Here is a 21,222-nt window from a genome sequence, read left to right as displayed (position 1 = left end):
AGAGAAACCTAAATTACCCCACCTCTCCTTTTACTTTTGTTCATTTTTGCATTGCCAAAGGTTTAGTCACAGATAAATTACGGTTTGTGTGTGTGTGAGAGAGAAATTAATATCCCCCATTTGTTACATTCAGTCTTCTAAACATTTAAGGCTTTAGGAATAAAACTGTTGAAAGGATCCCCATACTCTGGGGTGGGCTGACTCTAAGCTTGCCCTATGCTGCGTGAGGCCAACTGCTTAACGGATTTGTCACAGACCTGCTCCTGGCTAATAGGTTTCAGAAGCTATGGTGAAGCCATGATGGGGACAAAAAGGTGGACGAGGGAGCATGTAGTGGGAGCTTTGATCTTTTAACTTTATGCCCAGTTCCATAATTGTGCTTTCAAATGTAATTCTAGCTGCCAATTTACACTTTACCAGGGCAATTTACACTTTACCAGGGCTGAAACTTATTTTTAGTGTCATTTCCATGGAAAATGTGCACTTTGCTCTTGATTGATAGATGTATTTTGACAGTTAAATCAGGTTTACCCAGTCAAGGCTTGTTTTAGTTGAAAGTGAAAATGGAAGAGGGGGGAAAAAAATTACTTTGACAGACCTTGGTATTTCTCTTTTTATTGCATTCGTTGTCTAACAACAGTAATACTCATTGGCAAGAAATTTATTTACACTAACAAATAAAATTTAATCAAGGAATTTTTAGATTGGTTAGAAAACAAAGGACCACTGTGATATTTTGCTTTGAATGCCTCTGAAAACCAAAGAGTAAGAAATGGCGTTTGAAACAGAACAATCTAGAGAAGTACACATTAACCAAGCACAAGAGAACAATCCAGACGTGGCACTATTGTCTCTTCCATGCAAATGATCAGACACCAAAAGGTACAAATTAAAAGTTTCAGATAACATGCTATCCATACTTACTGAACTTAGAATGATTTCCAAACAACTGTTTTCCTTTAGTGATACATAAAGAAAGATGAAAATAAATCAACTCCTCTACAACGGAATAGAATTCATTCTCTCTCTTTTTTTGTTTTCAGCCGGCCAGTTTTGTTAGTGATACGTAGCAGATGTACTAGTGGTTTAACTGCAACACCATTAAAAGGTACGAAAGCAGCAGTGATGATCATAAATAATATTAAGGAAAACATATACATACATATTTAAGGGTTTTCACTAAGCACTAACTAACTCTGATGTTGTTGGAGGTGTTATCTAGCTGGAGTGCCTCCTAATTTCCACTTTCTAAGGGGATTTAATTATTTTGGCCAATTGTTCTTTCATGGGTGAAAGTTTAAATTCTTAACAGGAAACCTGGGTGTGTGAATAAGACAGCTGAAGGAAATAGAAGTGTACACCTTCCAACAACACACTCGCGCTCCTATCCACTTGTGTTATATTTGGTGATGAGCTAACTGTGGCATCACTCCACAAAAGATGGTGGAGGACCACAAATAAATGGTCCTGTGATAGCAACGCTGCCATCGGAGAGCCAGTAGTTAGTGACTTATGCATCACAGCGACCAAATATGTAATTTCAGAGCGTGAGCAAATGCACAAGAACACACAGTGCAATTTTTAGCCAAGGAAACTGCAATCTGCAGCTGAAAATCCCCAAAGCTGTATAAACTTCTGAGCTTCAACTCAGCAATGTGCAATCTTGACATCAAAGCATTAACCAAACGTGTGAGGAAATTTCATCCTGCTAAAATACCAAGTATCTAATAAACCAGTTTTACCAAAATATATAAACATGTAGAAGGATAAGTGCATTTAATAGAAATACATTAAAAAAATCTCTTAAAATCTCATGAGCCATTCAATGTACACACACAAAAAAAGTGGCAGTAAGGCTACGATACTGCTCAGGGTCCTATCTGACATTACCAAGTTCCATATACAATATATATTTTGATGCCATGTGACTGCAGTATGTGCATGTATGTACGGTGGGAGATATATTCACACGTATGTAGGTCTGTACGTCTACACAAATGGCATGCACATTCTTGAGACGTTGCCTCTTGTTCTCTTATTCTTTACCTCATTCATTCTCGCGTCCCTAGCGATTTGGGGGGGGGGCTGGGGGGAGGGGGCAAGGATTGGAAATCATCATGTTTCTTTCTTTCCCCACTCTGCAGGTCTGGAAGCGGGCGGGTCACGCGCCATGCTTGGTCCACCCACTCACACGTGTGAGCCTTCCAGTAACCACCATTCCCTCAGCGCGTCCACACAGACACGCACACACAAGCACGTCAGGACCCTCTGTTGTGCATAAGGTAGAGCCTGATGTTTTCATTTTCCAGGGGAAGTTGCTTCTGTAGGCTTTTTCTTTGCCCTTTGATTTCTAGGTCGGGTCTATTCTATGCCGCTACTTTAAATACTACTGCTGTACTGTCTGGTGTTATTTTTTTCCCCAGTGTTTTGGACCAAGACTAAGTTTCCTGAGACTTTAAATGCCTAAGACAAATATAAACAAGATCTGCCTGCATACACAGGCTGTTCTTCAGGAGTGAATTTCTGAAGCACGTTCGTATTTCTTACAACGCTGCTTCTTTTTGAGAACTTACTTCCCACCCCTATCATCATAACGAAAGCAATTCTAGTAGAAAATATGGACATTTTATTTCTGGACTTCATCCTTAAATGCTTAGCTTCATAACAGTGTGCAGGTAGATCCTTGATTAAAGGTAAATTGGAAAAAGATATTTTAAAAACCGGGCTTTTCTTTTTCATTTTACCTTTTCATTCAGAAAGCACTAAGGACTTGGCATTAAGCAGGTGACTTGAACCCTAGTGACTGCCGTCCACCAAGTTGAAACGCCCCTCATCTGCAGCTCTATTGGGACAGTAAATTTACTCAAATGGAAGTTGGTAATTCTGAAATACCTCCATGTAATGAAGGGGCTACATCACATCCCAAGCATAGACATTTGATTTAGAATTGCTGGGATACCTCCTTTTGAAACTTCTTGAATAGTATGGCCAAACACTGGTTCTCCTCTCTTGCAGCTTGGTCTGTATAACCTTTAACACTTACAAATGAGTTAGAATAGTCATATAAATGTAAGTTTTCATTTACCTTTTACAATATAATTTTAAAGCACACATTTCCTATTACACAAAGAACCTAGCCGAGAATTCTTTGTCTTCAGCAGAAACCGTAAAGGCTAATTAAAGTGCTAGATCAAACAACCTGGCTGGGGCCTGCAGCTTGGGCCTGGGATATCTCAAGATTTCAGGGTAGCGATGACTACAGGATAAAACAAGGGTTCATTTGGTTCCTCTCTTGGCCTCCTGCCCCTCTGTTTCCAACGACAACAAAGAAGCACAAGGTAGTCTTCCCATTTCACGCCCCGTTTAGAAGCGGAGGCACCCCTATCACACTGCAGTCATGAACTGTTTGGGTTAAAATGCTTACGGGATGTTGAGGGTGGGAAATCCATGTCAACCCCAGCTAAAGGAGGATAGTATAGAGTAGCTTCATTGTCATGAAATTAATGCTGGACTTCAGCAGTGTGTTAGAATGGGCAAAATTAGATTTCTACCCTAACTTATCACTCTGCAGTAAACTTCTGATTCAGGCAAAGAAAGGAGAAAACTACTACATAACCTGTGAGTTACTTTAAGGGAGATAGTCTTTAAATAAAGTAATCTAAGTCCTTTAGTGGAACACCCTGCCCCAGACACCCAGCTCATACAATGCTCTCTGTCTACCGCTTGGCCTCACCACAATCTCCTGTCCCCCAAAGCATTACCTGCACCCCCAAAACACTTTTGGCTTTTGTTAGAGTCATACTGAGCTGTCGTTGAAGGAATATGGTTCCTAGTAACCAGATATTCCCTTTTTGTTCATTTTCTGATAAATAAAAAAACTACAAAGTCTGTAACGTTCATGAAGCAACAATTCTGGGCTAAACTGTAAGGATACTGAAAACCACTAGCGTTAAAGTTAGGATTGTGTAAGACACTGGAACCTCAATTAGGCATCATGCACCAGAGTCAATAAAGGAAATAACAGGAAAACAAAATGTTCACAAGATCTGAGGTCCTTCACTTTGTTTTCATATCCTTTTATCAATATGTTTACGCTTTATCCTTTGTTGGACAATCAAATCAATTTCAGCAGTTTTAATTAGTAATGTTAAAATAACTCATTAAGACCTAAAATTACTATAATTTAACTTAAAAAATCAAAACTGTTATACTACAAACTAAATGATTTGAGGAATAAGAATTTGATTTATAATATTGTCAGTTGGTTGTTGATCTAAACATTGGAAGTGTACAAATAAAGTTAAAGAACAATACTTCTAAGACATCTAAAAATGCAATATAGTAGATCATAAATTATGTGCAGAGACTGAGACTTATACACAATTCCAGTATATACTTCCATTTTCAAATATTACCAAAGTGTAAACATAACTTAACATAAATCATCCTTCTATTTCCACTCTTAAAATGAGTACAGTGAAACTTCCAGTACAATCCAGATCACTTTTTTCCCCCAAAGATAAGCGAAAAGTGGCAAAAATTTACAATAGCAAGCACTAGCATTACCAGATTTTTGACTAATTTAGTCTTTTAGTATTGAAAAGATTTGCTGAATTTTGTAGTTCATTGATAGTGGTTCCTGGTTTCCCATGATATTAATAAATAGCAAAGCACCACCTATCTCAAAATATTAATAGAGATTCTAGTATAGAGCTTCATTATCATACCCCAAATGACGATAGAAAAAAATAGGTAGTGACTTTGATAATTGTAAAACACAATGTTACTTTATGCCAGTGTTTCTGAGGATCAAATGAATGATCTATACCTAGTGACAAGGGAACTGAAGCTTAACAGACAACACTGTCACTGAAAAGGAAACAAGCCTTAGGGAAGAACAAGATTATAAATTTCTGGTTTAGACAATTTCAGATTTTGGATATTCAGACAAGCAAAAAAAAAAAAAATCACAATGCTTCAAAATAGGAGATGGAGCTATATGGGAAGAAGCCCCTTTCCATTATCTGTTACTTGTAACCTTCAAAAGCCTTCCCCTAAGCTCTGCGTATAGAGCATTTCCAGTGGAAGACAAGGACAGAGACCACCGCCCCTGCCCCCAAAAAACGAAGTAAAGGAAGTAAAATACTTGTCCAAGGATTGGTCTGGCCTCAACTCTTATTTTGAAACTCGTCCTCTGGAAAGTGGATGACCTCATTTTTACAGCCAATGCAGCAAAGAGAACCAGATGCATGAGCATAAAAAGCAAAACAACAACAACAATGACAACAAAAAATCCATCATTTGAAACTTCTCAAGATGAGTTTATTTTCTCCTCCTTCTGCCCCACTCTCCTGCACTTGCATTAGTTTGATGAAACACTGAAATCCTTAATACTGGCTTTAAAATAGTATAACCGCCTGCACTGCCAGCCTGCATCACGTGTACCGTCTTAAATAAACTTTAACTGTAAAGTGGAGATCTCCAAAGAATGAAAGAGAATGGCTCAGAAAAACCATTCAAAACATCTCTAAAATATAACTGACAGCTCTTCTTTACGGGAACATTCTGTGTGCTCAATAAAATTGCTTTTCTGGTCGAATGTTAGTCAAATCTAACTTTTCTCTAACTGGTATTTCTATTTTTCTTAAAAGTACATTTCTTAAAAGTCTGACTGAGCCCACTTGGGAAATCTTGAGTAGAAAACATGTGATGAGTTCCTGATTGTGTCATAGTCAGGCTGAAGACCAGCCAGAATGTTCCCCAGGAGAGGAAACCTGAAAATGTTGGCTTCCTTAAAAATCAATTTTCTGTTCAATTTGTTGGGGAGAAAAGGAACTGTGTTGTGTGTGTCGGTGCTGCTGAAATACTGAACATGCAGCAGTAGCAAAGTAAACAGCAGATCCCGATATCCCATGGCTGCACTAATGTCTGAATTTTTCTTTGCTTGGCTAAATCTGGAGGATAAATGTTACCCTCAGAACCCCAAGGTAATGCCCACATCCGCATTCTTAAGGCTTTTGCTTCCTTCTGGGGTTAACAAATAAGTGTAATTCTTTTCTCTCTTCCCAATGCCCAGCAGGCAGCACAGTTTGCTTGCTTTTTGCCACAGTAGGCAAAGAGCACCCACATTTCCACAGCGGGGTTGTCTCAGTGTCCAGACACACACAAATGAGGGGGAACCTTTCCCACACACCGGGACAGATTCTGCAGCCCAGATCTCATGGCAGAGCGGTGTTCTCGGCCATGCAGATATGTGCCGTTGCTCAGTTTCAGGATCGCATATTGAAAATGCATGGCATTCCATGGACAGCGCCACGGTGTGCCATGCTCTTGTTGAGCAGGATCACGCTGGTTCTTCAAGTGACACCACCCACCCAACACAAGGAAGAGAGAAACACTGCTACTTCGCACCTCTCACAAATGAGATCCTTGGTTTGTTACTAAACCAAAGGTGGCTTGGGATTATTTCAGTAGGTTAAGAGTGAGTGTACTCTATTAATGCAGAAAATGCAGTTATTGAACACACAGTTCCCCAGTCTGCCTAGAGCACATTACCCCTGTCATCAGTTTCTTCTTCATCCTCCGGAGGAGAGCAGGGCAGGAAGAGGTGGAAACTTCTCCGTGTGTGTCACTGCTCACCAGCACCCTCTGTGGCGGCTGCCATCTTCTCTGTCTTTTTACACTTCCTCTGCATTTGCTCTTGTTCCTTCCTCCTCAGCTTTTCTCTTTGTTTTTCTATTTTCTCTTGGGCCTTCCGAGCCTTCTCTAGAGACACTTTCATTTCTTTGAGTTTTTTTTTGACCACTGCTCGGTCCTGGGATGATGTCATTCCAAGAGCCTAAGAAGGAAACACATAAACAAACTGAATTTGAAAACCAATGGCTTCTCTGCTTATGATGAGGTTGATATCACAAGATGTTCAAACTCAAGAACTAATGTAAACATAATCAAAGAGGTAGAAAGAGCTGATTACATTTGCCAAAAATCTACATACTGTGGGGCTGAGCTTTATTTGTTCTTTTATACTTTGAAGTCCCTAGCACAGTACCTCCTAAACCTCAGCAAGTAAATCCTTTCTGAACTGGTAATTAATGGGTCAGTGAATGGAAAAAGGGCACAAATTCTGCTTCTCCAACCTTTGGGCTGTAGACATTTACAGCCAAAAGTATTGCTAAACTCACTGATATTTTCAAAAGATAGGAGTGGGCACCTGCTGCCACGGAGGGTTCCAAGAAGGGCAGGAGGAATCGAAGTGGCTTCCTTTCTGCCCATGTATTCATTTACAATGGAGACCAAAAATGTCTCTGGGACCGGAATGCTCATGTCAGCATGATTAGCCATTCTCTCGCTGTAGGCAGACCTATAAAGGAAGCCTGATCATAATGAGGCTGCTCGATGAGCTTGGAATTCAGAATAAGGGGAGTTGGTTCCGTACTTTAAACGTTTCATGACCTTCAGAATCAACAGCGGGATGCATCCATCTCCCCATCAGGGACAGCCTTGTCAATGGGCCTTCATATTCACAGGCTATTGATTGATCTCTAACCTTTTCAAGACTGTCAAGAGCTACTCATCTGCCCGTCAGCCCAGCAGGGGGCCGAGGTTGGGGGTGGCAGGCTGGCTGTGAGCTCCTTTTGCCCTTTTTCCACAGGGGTAGGTGCCACCTCAGCCTCTAAAGGAGATGGACTGGACAGGTGAAAATGAGAGTGCCAGGGCAGGGGAGGGAAGACACGGCCTGCACTTGGTGGGGGAAGAAGGTTCTGGGGAGAACACAGTTCCATTTTTTGAGTGGTATGCAGGGAAGAGGGAGGGTGGGGGGAGCAATGAGTTAAAAAATGGGAAGATTCACGGACCTGGGTTTTAACTCTAACGTTATAGGAGAGTCCACATCGGCCATTATTAAAACTCATACTACATAGGAAATAAGTAGAGTTAATACATGGACCATGTGTTGCTTGGCGGAAGCAATGGAGTGAGCCTCTAGCTCTCCTGCTCGACAGCCTACTGTTTGATTCAGAACCCGACGACTTTCCGAAACTTCCTTTACCACTCAGAAATCATTCAAGGTCCTTTCTGCTAACTGTGAGTGAGAAGTACCTCTCAGATATGCAGGATGCTCTCATCTAACGGAAACATTTTAGGCGCTATGTGTAATACAAATTATACTTGGTAACCTAACACAAACATATATAATTCTTTACCTTAAGTTTATTTCCATCCAACTGCAGGAGTTGCTCTCCAGTGATGTTTTGGGCACTGAATTCAGAGACATACTGCTCCAGATTTAGGCTCATTAGCCAGTGAGAAACCTGCTGCACGCTCCATTCATGAACGGCCCGATTCAGACACTGACTGTGTTTGGGAGACTGTCCGTCATCAAGAATCTGAGGTAGGAATGTTACGCAGGGTTGTTAAAGGACCAAGAAGCTGTAGCTCAGTATGGCATGTGATGCTATCAAAAGCCATTTCTTGCCTACTAGAGCCACACTTGTTTTTAAACCATAAAGTAAACGAATGGTTCTAGCTGTATGTGTAACATACACAAAGTTATTAACTCTACATTTTGTTTAGGTTAATTGGAAATTTAAAAATTCCCCCAAACAAAGCATTTTAATGTAGGAAGTTTAAAACTGAAAAATACACTCCAGTGTTGCAAGTTTTTACATTAAAACACTATGGAAAGATTATCAGATGCAGAAAACGAATACATCATTAATCTCTATATGTAATGCATCACTGCACTGATCCTCTGCTAAGACATCAGAGATATGTAAAGATACATTTAAAAATACTGAGGTATATCTTTTACTTAGAAGGGGAGAACATTAAGTCCTCAAACATACTTAGGGGAAATTTCACAGCCATTATTTCACTTGAGCAGCAAGCAAACCTATGAGGAAGGTAGGACAGGTAACTTCCATAATTACTTTTAATAAACGAGGCAAGTGAGGCCCAGAAAGTCTCCAGATCTGTCCAGTATCACACAGCTAGTGAGTGGTGGAGCTCAGCGTTTACTGGTTTATTCCAAATCCCAGGCTCTGTCCAATGCAGAACATTGCTATGAATAGTGCAAAGGGCAGCTGGGTTCCTAGAACCACTAAGCTGAGAGGAGATGAAGGCAATGATAAATCCGGGAGGAGAGACAGGCGTCACCTCAGTGACCATGCAGGGAACACAGAGGAGGGGATGGGGAAGCTGAGGTGAAGGCAAAGGAGGTGAAACACAATGGGCTGTGTCAGGGTAATGGTGATGGGAGGCACAGCAAGGGAATCTGGAGATCCTCTTGAATGTCTTTTCAACTAAGATATAGACAAGGGCAGAGAGTGAAACTATTTAACATGAGGAAACCCTCCACTACAGAGGAAAGTTTCTTGTCTTGTTTGATTTTAAATCATTTGCAAAGAAAAGAAGTGTCAGACAATACCATGTAAGCCACCACACACAGCCCACTGAGAGCTCACCTCGTCATCTATCATATCCAGGCTCTGAGTGAGAGAGCAGCAAAGGAACCAAAAAGAAAAGTGTTACAGGAACAGGAGACACACATGTACAGTACAAAGTTTTAATACAATTAAAATCACACCAAGCCTGAAGAATATAGGCAGAAGAATTTAAGGGAAAAAAAAAGTTTTACAAAGCAAAAATCACATTAGAAAGAAATAAGAGCAAATATTTAGGGTGAATATATCTTTACTTACAGTGCTTCTCCCCAGCCCCACCCCCGCCCCCAGTACTGGTATTTCTTCCTTCTACTTATCTCTTGGAGCACTAAGTCAATCACCAGTGTAATCTCCTGCCCTCCTGTACACATTATATCTCCTGAGAATCCATTGCAATGCACACTTGACCCCGGCTTCTAAGTAAGTGGTTCTCCCCCAGTTTTCCTTCCTTATCACAAGTGCACCTCTCCCCTGCGGTGATTCTCAATCAGGGGCCACTCCCCACTCAGAGGGAACATCAGGGATGGTGAAAAAGGTGAGGGAGGAGGGGGATGGATCGTCTGTAAACTCCCTCGAGATTTTTTTTTTTTTTTTTTCCCCGCACCTCGCAGCTTGCAGCATCTTAGTTCCCCAGCCAGGGATCGAACCCAGGCCCCCCTGCAGTGGAAGCACGGAGTCCTAAAGACTGGGCCTCCAGGGAATTCCCTCCCTTGGGATTTCTGGGCCGTTCCCTCTTGCTGCTCTCCAGTGCCCAGCCTCCCATTCCCAACCCTCTGTTGATAGTCATCCCATTTATATCAAAGAAAGGCTGAGGAGGTCCCTAGACAGCTTAAAGGGGCTCAGAAATAGTACTCTGCATCCACGTTGAGACAGAGAGGGAGTGATATGCAAAATCTGCCTAAAAACATTTTCCCCGGTGATAGTTCATCGGTAAAATGTATGATCTGAGAAAGCAGCTCTGTCGTCAGTGCCGTGCATGTACCTCATCTGATGAGAGCACCAAGGACTGAGAGAGCCCAGGTGTTTTGGGTTCTGCTCCCAGGCCGCTCAGGTCTGCTGAACTGGTACTGCTGGGGCTGAAGTCATCACTGAAGGTAAAATTCTGAAAAAACAAATAAAGCTCACTGTTAAATGAGCATAGTGAGTGAACCAGAGGTAGGTATGTTTGCAAGTTCTGGAAAGGTTCTTTTTTAAGTAATCTTAGAAGAGATTCATATTGGGTTTGGTGACCTTCACCCGGCAGTGGTTGAGAACTGTGCCTTCTGCGCTGGATAGGGAATTCTGGGCGCTTTCTCCATCACATGAAAGGACAGATACCTTAGAGAAATGATTCTTCAACCTCTCTTCAAGGGTACAGCATTCATTATCCTCTGCAACTGCTCAGAGGGGTAATATTAATAAGCCTATATTCTTTGACCCTAATCGTGGTAAGTAACAGTGTAAGTAAAAATACAAGATGGTGTGGTGAGCCTGAGTTATTAGGAACAGATGGCAATCCATATTAGAAAGGTAGCTTGAGCACCCCCTGGGAAGGATCGCTTGCTGTTGGCCGTGATAAATACTGTGAGAGATGGCAGATCCTCTCCTGGATGTAACCTTCAAGATGATGAGTTCTGGGGTAGGTCACAGTCTGCCATTACACTAGTAGTCACATGCTAAAATACAAGTCTTGCACAGCACCAACGGAGTACCAAAGAGGCTGCAGCACAGACAGAAACACATTTCCAAATAACCACCTGGGGGTTGGGGAGGTTGAGGGTGTGTACGTAAAACTTCCCCAGAATTTCATTAAAATGTTCAGTGAATATTAAAGTTAAATAAATTCACAATGACTACATAGCTGCATTTGTAAAAACATTTTAAACCAAATCTGGTGTCTCTCCAGTGCAAGATAATGGTAGAATCTATTCCAACAACATTTAGATTTCTCAGACCCAAGACTGAAAATGTTTCAAGACCAAAGTGGCCTTCTGCTTCCAGAACTTCTTTTGCTAATAATTCTAGAAGGACTGGCTTTCCTGGAACTCTAAGCACCTGACCAACACCATCTTGTTTCCTATTCCCCTTCCTTAGGAACTGGACTGTTAGTTTTCCATTAGGTTCCCTTGCATTGGGTTTAGCTGGTTATCAAGAATAAATACCATGCCAGAGGCTAGAGAATTCAGTATCAAACAAACGCCAAGTTTGCTAGAACTTCAGAAAAGGAGACGAAATCAGAGCACAAGGAGCTAGGCTAGTAAAACATTTAAGCAGGTGAGCATTTAACACAGCACATTACCATTTGACATTGTCATTGGAGATATGACCCCAAATTCTGTCAAAACCTTATGAGCTGTTGACCTCAAGAAAAGAATTAAATTCAAGTTAACATTAATCACAGGTTTCTGTTTGAGAGAGAAAAGTGAACATTGATAAAGGGAGACCAAACAACATGTGAAAGTTAGCCACCATATGTGTTTCAATAAAATGTTAGGTAAGGTTTGCAGCGTCATGCTGGAAATAACCATCGTGCATTTAAAAACAAATAAGCATATAATTCCTCGTTCTGCTAAAGTTAAAAAACTTTGGTGATAGAATTGTAACAGTTTATCAACATGGAAGTTTGATTTAAAAGAAGAAATAAGGGTGCTATGTCAGCATTGGTCTGTTTGAAAGAGTTTCATTTAGATATATTGAACACATATTCAGTCCCAAATTTATTTGTTTTCCAGTAAATCTTGAAGAGCACAGCAAAAATAGTTTTGTAATGTAATTTAAAGTGGAATACTTGGTAAACAGATCTATCATACTGTTCCATGATTCAAATGCATCTTTCCCAGCATGGCTTGACTGTCAAACTGAGATTAACTAGCAGTATGTGAAAAGACAGGCAAATCAAAGATGAACGTACAATCTAGAACGAAACAGTATTAAAGAAGGTGATGGTTAGATGAGGCTTTCTTCCTCCCCCACGCAAGAAATACCATGCATTGTTTACTGCAGTGTTATCACATTGGTTTCTCGGATCCAGAGTATACACACAAGTTGAGAATGCTTTCCAAAGATCGAAGAGGAGGAAGGATTGGGGGTTTTCTTGTTTGCTTTTTAAATCCATGTGTTTTCTACCTTAGACCCCTTTTTATCTGAAATTAGAGTTTCAGGAGAAGGCTGAAGGGGACTTGCAGATGCAGGCAGGTTCCTGAAGGAATAGGATCCTTTCCGGCTTTCGTTAAACCACGAGAAAGGCAGGCCCGCTGATGGCGTGGAGGCCTGAGCAGTGGAGGACAGCTTCGGTTTCCAGTGTTCCAGCCTGCCGCTGAAGATCCTGGGTTATGAAAAGAACGGGTATGTTAGACAAAGAAAAGGCAGATGTAACACTTACTGAAATGAATTCTGAAGGGACTCTGAATATAGTTTGAAGTCATAGTTTGAGAAATTATTCTACACAACGGATAGAGTAAAAATGTTGCCCTTTTGACTTTTTTTTGTTAATTTTAATTTTTCTCTTCTTTTGGGCCATACCACGCAGCATGCGGAACTTCCCTGACCAGGGATCGAACCTGCGCCACCTGCAGTGGAAGCGCAGAATCTTAGCCACTAGACCATTAGGGAAGTCCAATACTTATCTTTTTTGCATCTAATTGGATTCTATAACAATGATCAATATTTTGTTATCATTATTGCCACGATGAATTTTATGAAATGTGCCTAATAAATGTATGTGGATAAATTAGTATCAGGGAGGGGCATGGTCTTTTAGGAATTGCTATTAAGTTAATCATCACAGCATTCCCTTTATTTGGGTCACATAACAGTGCCTCACACTAGTGACATGAGCTCATAACCAGCATTCTACCCTGGCCTCCTCTGAGCACAGGTTCTCAAGAGCCTGAGACTTTAGAAAATGATATATTTAAATACTTGGAGATTTCTGGGCTCATGATACTTTAAGCAGAACACACACACCTTATTGGTTTTTCATCATAATCTTAGTGCCTTATCACAGGAGGAACATCAGACCCAAGGTCCTAAAACCGTACACACTTCCTGTGTACATGGCCTTGGTCCTTCTCTCAGAGTCTATTTCCTCATCCATAAAAGGTGGATATTTTATATATATCATATGTGGTTGTTAAGAATTAAATTAGATAAGTGTGAAAGTGCTTTGAAAATGTAAAGGTATAAAGGTCTATGCTTATTTACTACTTAAAGGACTCAAAGGCATTTGAAAAACACAGTTTGAAAACAGACTTTTGGGACTTCCCTGGTGGTGCAGTGGTTAAGAATCTACCTGCCAATGCAGGGGACACGGGTTTGAGCCCTGGTCCGGGAAGATCCCATGCACCGCAGAGCAACTAAGCCTATGAGCCACAACTACGGAGTCTGCAAGCCACAACTACTGAGCCCGAGTGCCACAATTACTGAAGCCTGTGCGCCTAGAGCCCATGCTCCACAAGAAGAGAAGCCACTGCAGTGAGAAGCCTGTGCACCACAAGGAAGAGTAGCCCCACTCGCCGCAACTAGAAAAAGCCCGTGCGCAGCAATGAAGACCCAATGCAGCCAAAAATAAATAAATTAATTTCAAAAAAAAGAAAGAAAGAAACCAGACTTTTTTTTCTTAATGCAGTTACCTGCATATTTATATTTACCTTTTGGTTAAAAAAATTTATCAGGAGCTGAGGCAGGAATGGCCAGTAGTTTCTATGCACTTGGAAGAAGTCACCCTCAACATGTCCAAGTGATCTCTGATATAATGTCTATTATTTGTTAGCTGTTGATGTCATGACAACAAAGAGATTCCCCTTCAATTAAAAGTGCCTCAACAGCATGGCTTACGGACAACTTTTGTCCCAGATGTATACTGAATTTCAACCATCTCACATCTCATTTCTCATTACTTTGAAATATTTCAAATTTATATAGGTAATACAACTCCTAACAATTTCTGTTCCATTTCCGAAGATTATTGTGAGAATCAAATGGGACAATTAATGTAAAAGCATCTTGTAAACTGTAAAGCAATATATGTATAAGGGGATTATGAGAACGATAACTAAAGAGAATGCAGAAGTCAGCGAAGTTTTGGTAGCATACTGAAACCACAGGTTGGGTCAGTAAAAGTGTTTCTCACACTAAAGATTCCAGAAGATCTGATGATTTTAATGGTGTATTTATTTAAAAAAACAAAACAAACCCAAAGGGGTCTGCAAGGATAATAAAGAACAACCAGAGATGTGTCAACCTTCAATTTTATCCTGACGTTGAAACTAAAAAAAATTTGTATCCTTAAATCCACTTACTATCAAAAAATGGGGGGATGTGGGTTTACAATAACTGAACTTAAGAAAGCATGCTAGCAGAGGCAGATTGGTCTTCTGTAAGAAGCACTTTTTATTCCTGGGTCTTGGACCAGTGCAGTGGTCCCCAAATAAGTCTGATAAGGATCATCTGAAGTAGCTATTCAAATACAAATTCTTGGGTACCTGGACTTACCAAGTTAGAATTTGGGGGAGAGGGAGGAGTTGACCTGGAATCTGTATTTTTTAATAATACATGTCTGATCTCTTAAAGTTTTTAATAACTATTTATTAATATTATCCTGAATACAAATGTGAGGTCTCTGGAGCAGAAACAGGTTATTATTTACTTACAAAAGTTATTGCACTGGTTTCCCATGCCCTAATTTCCTCTTTCCAGGCTGCCACAATGGGAACAAGTTGTCATCGTATACTTGGTCTACATTATAGGTGAGGAATCTAAAAAATATGAATCTGGATGATTATATAGGAGAGGGACAGCTGTCTGCCTTCTTTCCTCTGAGAGAGGGAGAAATGTCTTATCTCCTTAATGTAAACAATTCAACTTGAGAAGGATCTTGGGTTCTTATGCTTTGGAAAGTAATATATGTCAGAGTAATATATGTAAGTAATATATGGCAGACTAGTGTCTCCAGCTTTACAGCCCCGGGAACGTCTCCATAGAGTTGGGTCTCAGCCCCCTCTCCATATCCCCACTTCCGGAAAATGTAATCACATACCTCTGGGGAGGTAAATCTCTCTGCAGGTAAATCTATCTATCTAGTCATAATTTAACTTCTCAGCCTTGTCGTTTAGCTCAGGTCCCACATTCCAGTAAAAGTGCTCACAAAGCTCTGACTGTGCAGAAACATAAAAATATTTCCCCTGTAGCCCCACACTCTTATAATTGGGGATATTTGAGATTAATTGGACCTGATGATTATTTTCCTCCTCTTTGGTTATAAATTTCTGAATCAATTAATCAAAGTAACATGGGAATTTTTTAAAGAGTTCCATCCATAATTCAAGTAAGACATGGTAGTGCTTAAATATATGGATATTGTTTTAAAGGTTATAAACAGGCCATAATGAATGACAGCATGAGTATCTTGTCTTACTCCCAAGTGAACTGCCTTTGTGGCAATGCTTTTAAAACAACCACCACTACCACATTAAAAAAAATTTTTTTAACATCTTTTTTGGAGTATAATTGCTTTACATTGTTGTGTTAGTTGCTGCTGTATAACAAAGTGAATCAGCTACACGTATACATATATCCCCGTATCTCCTCCCTATCGCACCCCTCTAGATGGTCACAAAGCACCGAGCTGATCTCCCTGTGCTATGCGGCTGCTTGCCACTAGCTATCTATTTTACATTTGGTAGTGTATATATGTCCATGCCACTCTCTCACTTCATCCCAGCTTACCCTTCCCCCCTCCCTGTGTCCTCAAGTCCGTTCTCTACATCTGCGTCTTTACTCCTGTCCTGCCCCTAGGTTCTTAGAACCATTAAAAATTTTTTTTTTAGATTCCATATATATGTGTTAGCATACAGTATTTGTTTTTCTCTTTCTGACTTACTCTGTATGACAGACTCTAGGTCCATCCACCTCACTACAAATAACTCAATTTCGTTTCTTTTTATGGCTGAGTAATATTCCATTGTATATATGTGCCACATCTTTATCCATTGATCTGTCGATGGACACTTAGGTTGCTTCCATGTCCTGGCTATTGTAAATAGAGCTGCAATGAACATTTTGGTACATGACTCTTTTTGAATTATGGTTTTCTCAGGGTATATGCCCAGTAGTGGGATTGCTGGGTCATATGGTAGTTCTATTTTTAGTTTTTTAAGGAACCTCCACACTTTTCTCCATAGTGGCTGTATCAATTTACATTCCCACCAACAGTGCAAGAGGGGTTCCCTTTTCTCCACACCCTCTCCAGCATTTATTATTTCTAGATTTTTTGATGATGGCCATTCTGACCAGTGTGAGGTGATACCTCACTGCAGTTTTGATTTGCATTTCTCTAATGATTAGTGATGTTGAGCATCCTTTCATGTGTTTATTGGCAATCTGTGTATCTTCTTTGGAGAAATGCCTGTTTAGGTCTTCTGCCCATTTTTGGATTGGGTTGTTTGTATTTTTGATATTGAGCTGCATGAGCTGCTTGTATATTTTGTAGATTAATCCTTTCTCAGTTGCTTCATTTGCAAATATTTTCTCCCATTCTGAGGGTTGTCTTTTGGTCTTGTTTATGGTTTCCTTTGCTGTGCAAAAAATTTTAAGTCTCATTAGGTCCCATTTGATTTATTTTTGTTTTTATTTCCACTTCTCTAGGAGGTGGGTCAAGAAGGATCTTGCTGTGATTTATGTCATAGAGTGTTCTGCCTATGTTTTCCTCTAAGAGTTTTATAGTGTCTGGCCTTACATTTAGGTCTTTAATCCATTTGGAGTTTATTTTTGTGTATGGTGTTAGGGAGTGTTCTAATTTCATTCTTTTACCTGTAGCTGTCCAGTTTTCCCAGCACCACTTATTGAAGAGGCTGTCTTTTCTCCATTGTATATTCTTGTCTCCTTTATCAAAGATAAGGTGACCATATGTGCATAGATTTATCTCTGGGCTTTCTATCCTGTTCCATTGATCTATATTTCTGTTTTTGTGCCAGTACCATACTGTGTTGATTACTGCACCTTTGTAGTATAGCCTGAAGTCAGGGAGTCTCATTCCTCCAGCTCCGTTTTTCTTCCTCAAGATGGCTTTGGCTATTCGGGGTCTTTTGTGTTTCCATACAAATTGTGAATTTTTTTATTCTAGTTCTGTGAAAAATGCCGTTGGTAGTTTGACAGGGATTGCATTAAGTCTGTAGATTGCTTTGGGTAGTATAGTCATTTTCATGATGTTGATTCTTCCAATCCAAGAACATGGTATATTTCTCCATCTGTTTGTATCATCTTTAATTTCTTTCCTCAGGGTCTTATTGTTTTCTGTGTACAGGTCTTTTGTCTCCTTAGGTAGGTTTATTCCTAGGTATTTTATTCTTTTTGTTGCAATGGTGAATGGGAGTGTTTCCTTAATTTCTCTTTCAGATTTTTCATCATTGGTGCATAGGAATGCAAGAGATTTCTGTGAATTAACTTTGTATCCTGCTACTTTACCAAATTCATTGATTAGCTCCAGTAATTTTCTGGTAGCATCTTTAGGATTCTCTATGTATAATACGTATCATGTCATCCGCAAACAGTGACAGTTTTACTTCTTCTTTTCCGATTTGGATTCCTTTTATTTATTTTTCATCTCTGACTGCTGTGGCTATAACTTCCAAAACTATGTTGAATAAGAGTGGTGAGAGTGGGCAACCTTGTCTTGTTCCTGATCTTAGTGGAAATGGTTTCAGTTTTTCACCACTGAGAATTATGTAGGCTGTGGGTTTGTCCTATATGGCCTTTATTATGTTGAGGTAAGTTCCCTCTATGCCTGCTTTCTGGAGGGTTTTTAATCATAAATCGGTGTTGAATTTTGTTGAAAGCTTTTTCTGCATTTATTGAGATTATCATATGGTTTTTCTCCTTCACTTTGTTAATATGGTGTATCACATTGATCAATTTGCGTATATTAAAGAATCCTTGCGTTTCTGGGATAAACCCCACTTGCTCATGCTGTATGATCCTTTGAATGTGCTGCTGGATTCAGTTTGCTAGTATTCTGTTGAGGATTTTTGCACCGATGTTCATCAGTGATACTGTCCTGTAGTAGTTTTCTTTTTTTGTAACATCGTTGTCTGGTTTTGGTACCAGGCTGATGGTGGCCTCGCAGAATGAGTTTGGGAGTGTTCCTCCCTTCTGCTATATTTTGGAAGAGTTTGAGAAGGATAGGTGTTAGCTCTTCTCTAAATGTTTGATAGAATTCACTGGTGAATCCATCTAGTCCTGGGCTTTTGTTTGTTGGAAGATTTTTAATCACAGTTTCAATTTCAGTGCTTGTGATTGGTCTGTTTATATTTTCTATTTCTTCCTGGTTCAGTCTTGGAAGGTCGTGCTTTTCTAAGAATTTGTCCATTTCTTCCAGGCTGTCCATTTTTTGGCATAGAGTTGCTTGTACTAATCTCTCATGAACCTTTGTATTTCTGCAGTGTCAGCTGTTACGTCTCCTTTTTCATTTCTAATTCTGTTGATTTGAGTCTTTTCCCTTTTTTTCTTGATGAGTCTGGCTAATGGTTTATCATTTTGTTTATCTTCTCAAAGAACCAGCTTTTAGTTTGACTGATCTTTGCTATCGTTTCCTTCATTTCTTTTTCATTTACTTCTGATCTGATCTTTAGGAGTTCTTTCCTTCTGCTAACTTTGGGGTATTTTTGTTTTTCTTCCTCTATTTGCTTAGGTGTAAGGTTAGGTTGTTCATTTGAGATTTTTCTTGTTTCTTGAGGTAGGATTGTATTGCTATAAACTTCCCTGTTAGAACTGCTTTTGCTGCATCCCATAGGTTTTGGGCCATTGTGTTTTCATTGTCATTTGTCTCTAGGTATTTTTTGATATCCTCTTTGATTTCTTCAGTGATATCTTGGTTATTTAGTAGCGTATTGTTTAGCCTCCATGTGTTTGTATTTTTTACAGTTTTTTTTCCTGTAATTGATATCTAGTCTTATAGCATTGTGGTGGGAAAAGATACTTGATATGATTTCAATTTTCTTAAATTTACCAAGGCTTGATTTGTGACCCAAGATATGATCTATCCTGGAGAATGTTCCATGAGCACTTGAGAAGAAAATGTATTCTGTTGTTTTTGGATGGAATGTCCTATAAATATCAATTAAGTCCATCTTGTTTAATGTATCATTTAAAGCTTGTGTTTCCTTATTTATTTTCATTTTGGTTGATCTGTCCATTGGTGAAAGTGGGGTGTTAAAGTCCCCTACTCTTACACTGTTACTATCAATTTCCCCTTTTATGGCTGTTAGCATTTGCCTTATGTATTGAGGTGCTCCTATGTTGGGTGCATAAATATTTACAATTGTTATATCTTCTTCTTGGACTGATCCCTTGATCATTATGTAGTGTCCTTCTTTGTCTCTTGTAATAGTCTTTATTTTAAAGTCTACTTTGTCTGATATGAGAATTGCTACTCCAGCTTTCTTTTGATTTCCATTTGCATGGAGTATCTTTTTCCATCTCCTCACTCTTCTTCTGTATGTGCCCCTAGGTCTGAGGTGGGTCTCTTGTAGACAGCATATATATGCGTCTTGTTTTTGTATCCATTCAGCCAGTCTATGTCTTTTGGTTGGAGCATTTAATCTATTTGCGTTTAAGGTAATTATAGATATGTACGTTCCTATTACCATTTTCTTAATTGTTCTGGGTATGTTACTGTAGGTCTTTTCCTTCTCTTGTGTTTCCTGCCTAGAGAAGTTCCTTTAGCATTTGTTGTCAAGCTGGTTTGGTGGTGCTGAATTCTCTTAGCTTTTGCATATATGTAAAGGTTTTAATTTCTCCGTCAAATCTGAAAGAGATCCTTGCTGGGTAGAGTAATCTTGGTTGTAGGTTTTCCCTTTCATCACTTTAAATACGTCCTGCCACTCCCTTCTGGCTTGCAGAGTTTCTGCTGAAAGATCAGCTTTTAACCTTGTGGGGATCCCCTTGTATGTTATTTGTTGCTTTTCCCTTGCTGCTTTTAGTATCTTTTCTTTGTATTTAATTTTTGATAGTTTGATTAATATGCGTCTTGGCGTGTTTCTCCTCAGATTTATCCTGTATGGGACTCTCTGTGCTTCCTGGACAGGATTGACTACTTCCTTTCCCATATTAGGGAGGTTTTCAACTATAATCTCTTCAAATATTTTCTCAGTCCCTTTCTTTTACTCTTCTTCTTCTGGGACCCCTATAATTCGAATGTTGGTTTGTTTAATGTTGTCCCAGAGGTCTCTGAGACTGTCCTCAATTCTTTCCATTCTTTTTTCTTTATTCTGCTCTGCAGTAGTTATTTAATACACTATTTTATCTTCCAGGTCACTTAACTGTTCTTCTGCATCAGTTATTCTGCTATTGATTCCTTCTAAAGAATTTTTACTTTCATTTATAGTGTTGTTTATCATTGTTTGTTTGCTCTTTAGTTCTTCTAGCTCCTTGTTAAACGTTTCTTGTATTTTTTCAATTCTCTTTCCAAGATTTTGGATCATCTTTACTATCATTAGTCTGAATTCTTTTTCAGGTAGACTGCTTATTTCCTCTTCACTTGTTAGGTGTGGTGGGTTTTTACCTTGCTCCTTCATCTGCTGTGTATTTCTCTGTCTTCTCGTTTTCCTTAACTTACTGTGTTTGGGGTCTCCCTTTCGCCAGCTGCAGGTTCGTAGTTCCCACTGTTTTTGGTGCCTTCCCCCAGTGGGTAAGGTGGTTCAGTGGGTTGTGTAGGCTTCCTGGCGGAGGGGACTGGTGCCTGTGTTCTGGTGGATGAGGCTGGAGCTTGTCTTTCTGATGGGCAGGACCACATCCAGTGGTGTGTTTT

General features: G+C 39.8%; 1 protein-coding gene across 4 annotated transcripts in view; it reads right to left on the bottom strand.

Annotated features, from left to right (window-relative positions):
* Positions 1-958: 958 nt before the first annotated feature.
* Positions 959-21,222, bottom strand: part of PPP1R9A (protein phosphatase 1 regulatory subunit 9A) — a 327,421-nt gene continuing 307,157 nt past the window's right edge. Inside the window, exons 16-20 of one of the 4 annotated variants that reach the window (XM_049715130.1) lie at positions 12,546-12,744; positions 10,423-10,542; positions 9,462-9,485; positions 8,202-8,384; positions 959-6,838 (exon numbers count right to left, since the gene is read on the bottom strand). In XM_049715130.1, coding sequence (XP_049571087.1) covers positions 6,629-6,838; positions 8,202-8,384; positions 9,462-9,485; positions 10,423-10,542; positions 12,546-12,744 — 736 coding nt within the window. In that variant the 3' untranslated portion in view covers positions 959-6,628. The remainder of the gene's footprint in view (positions 6,839-8,201; positions 8,385-9,461; positions 9,486-10,422; positions 10,543-12,545; positions 12,745-21,222) is intronic. The other 3 variants (XM_049715131.1, XM_049715132.1, XM_049715133.1) reach the window with 3 other exon arrangements.

The sequence above is a fragment of the Orcinus orca genome, chromosome 9, assembly GCF_937001465.1.
Source record: "Orcinus orca chromosome 9, mOrcOrc1.1, whole genome shotgun sequence".
Taxonomy (NCBI): Eukaryota; Metazoa; Chordata; class Mammalia; order Artiodactyla; family Delphinidae; genus Orcinus; species Orcinus orca.
The sequence above is the reverse complement of the archived record's forward strand: the minus strand, read 5'-3'. Positions and strand labels throughout refer to the sequence as shown.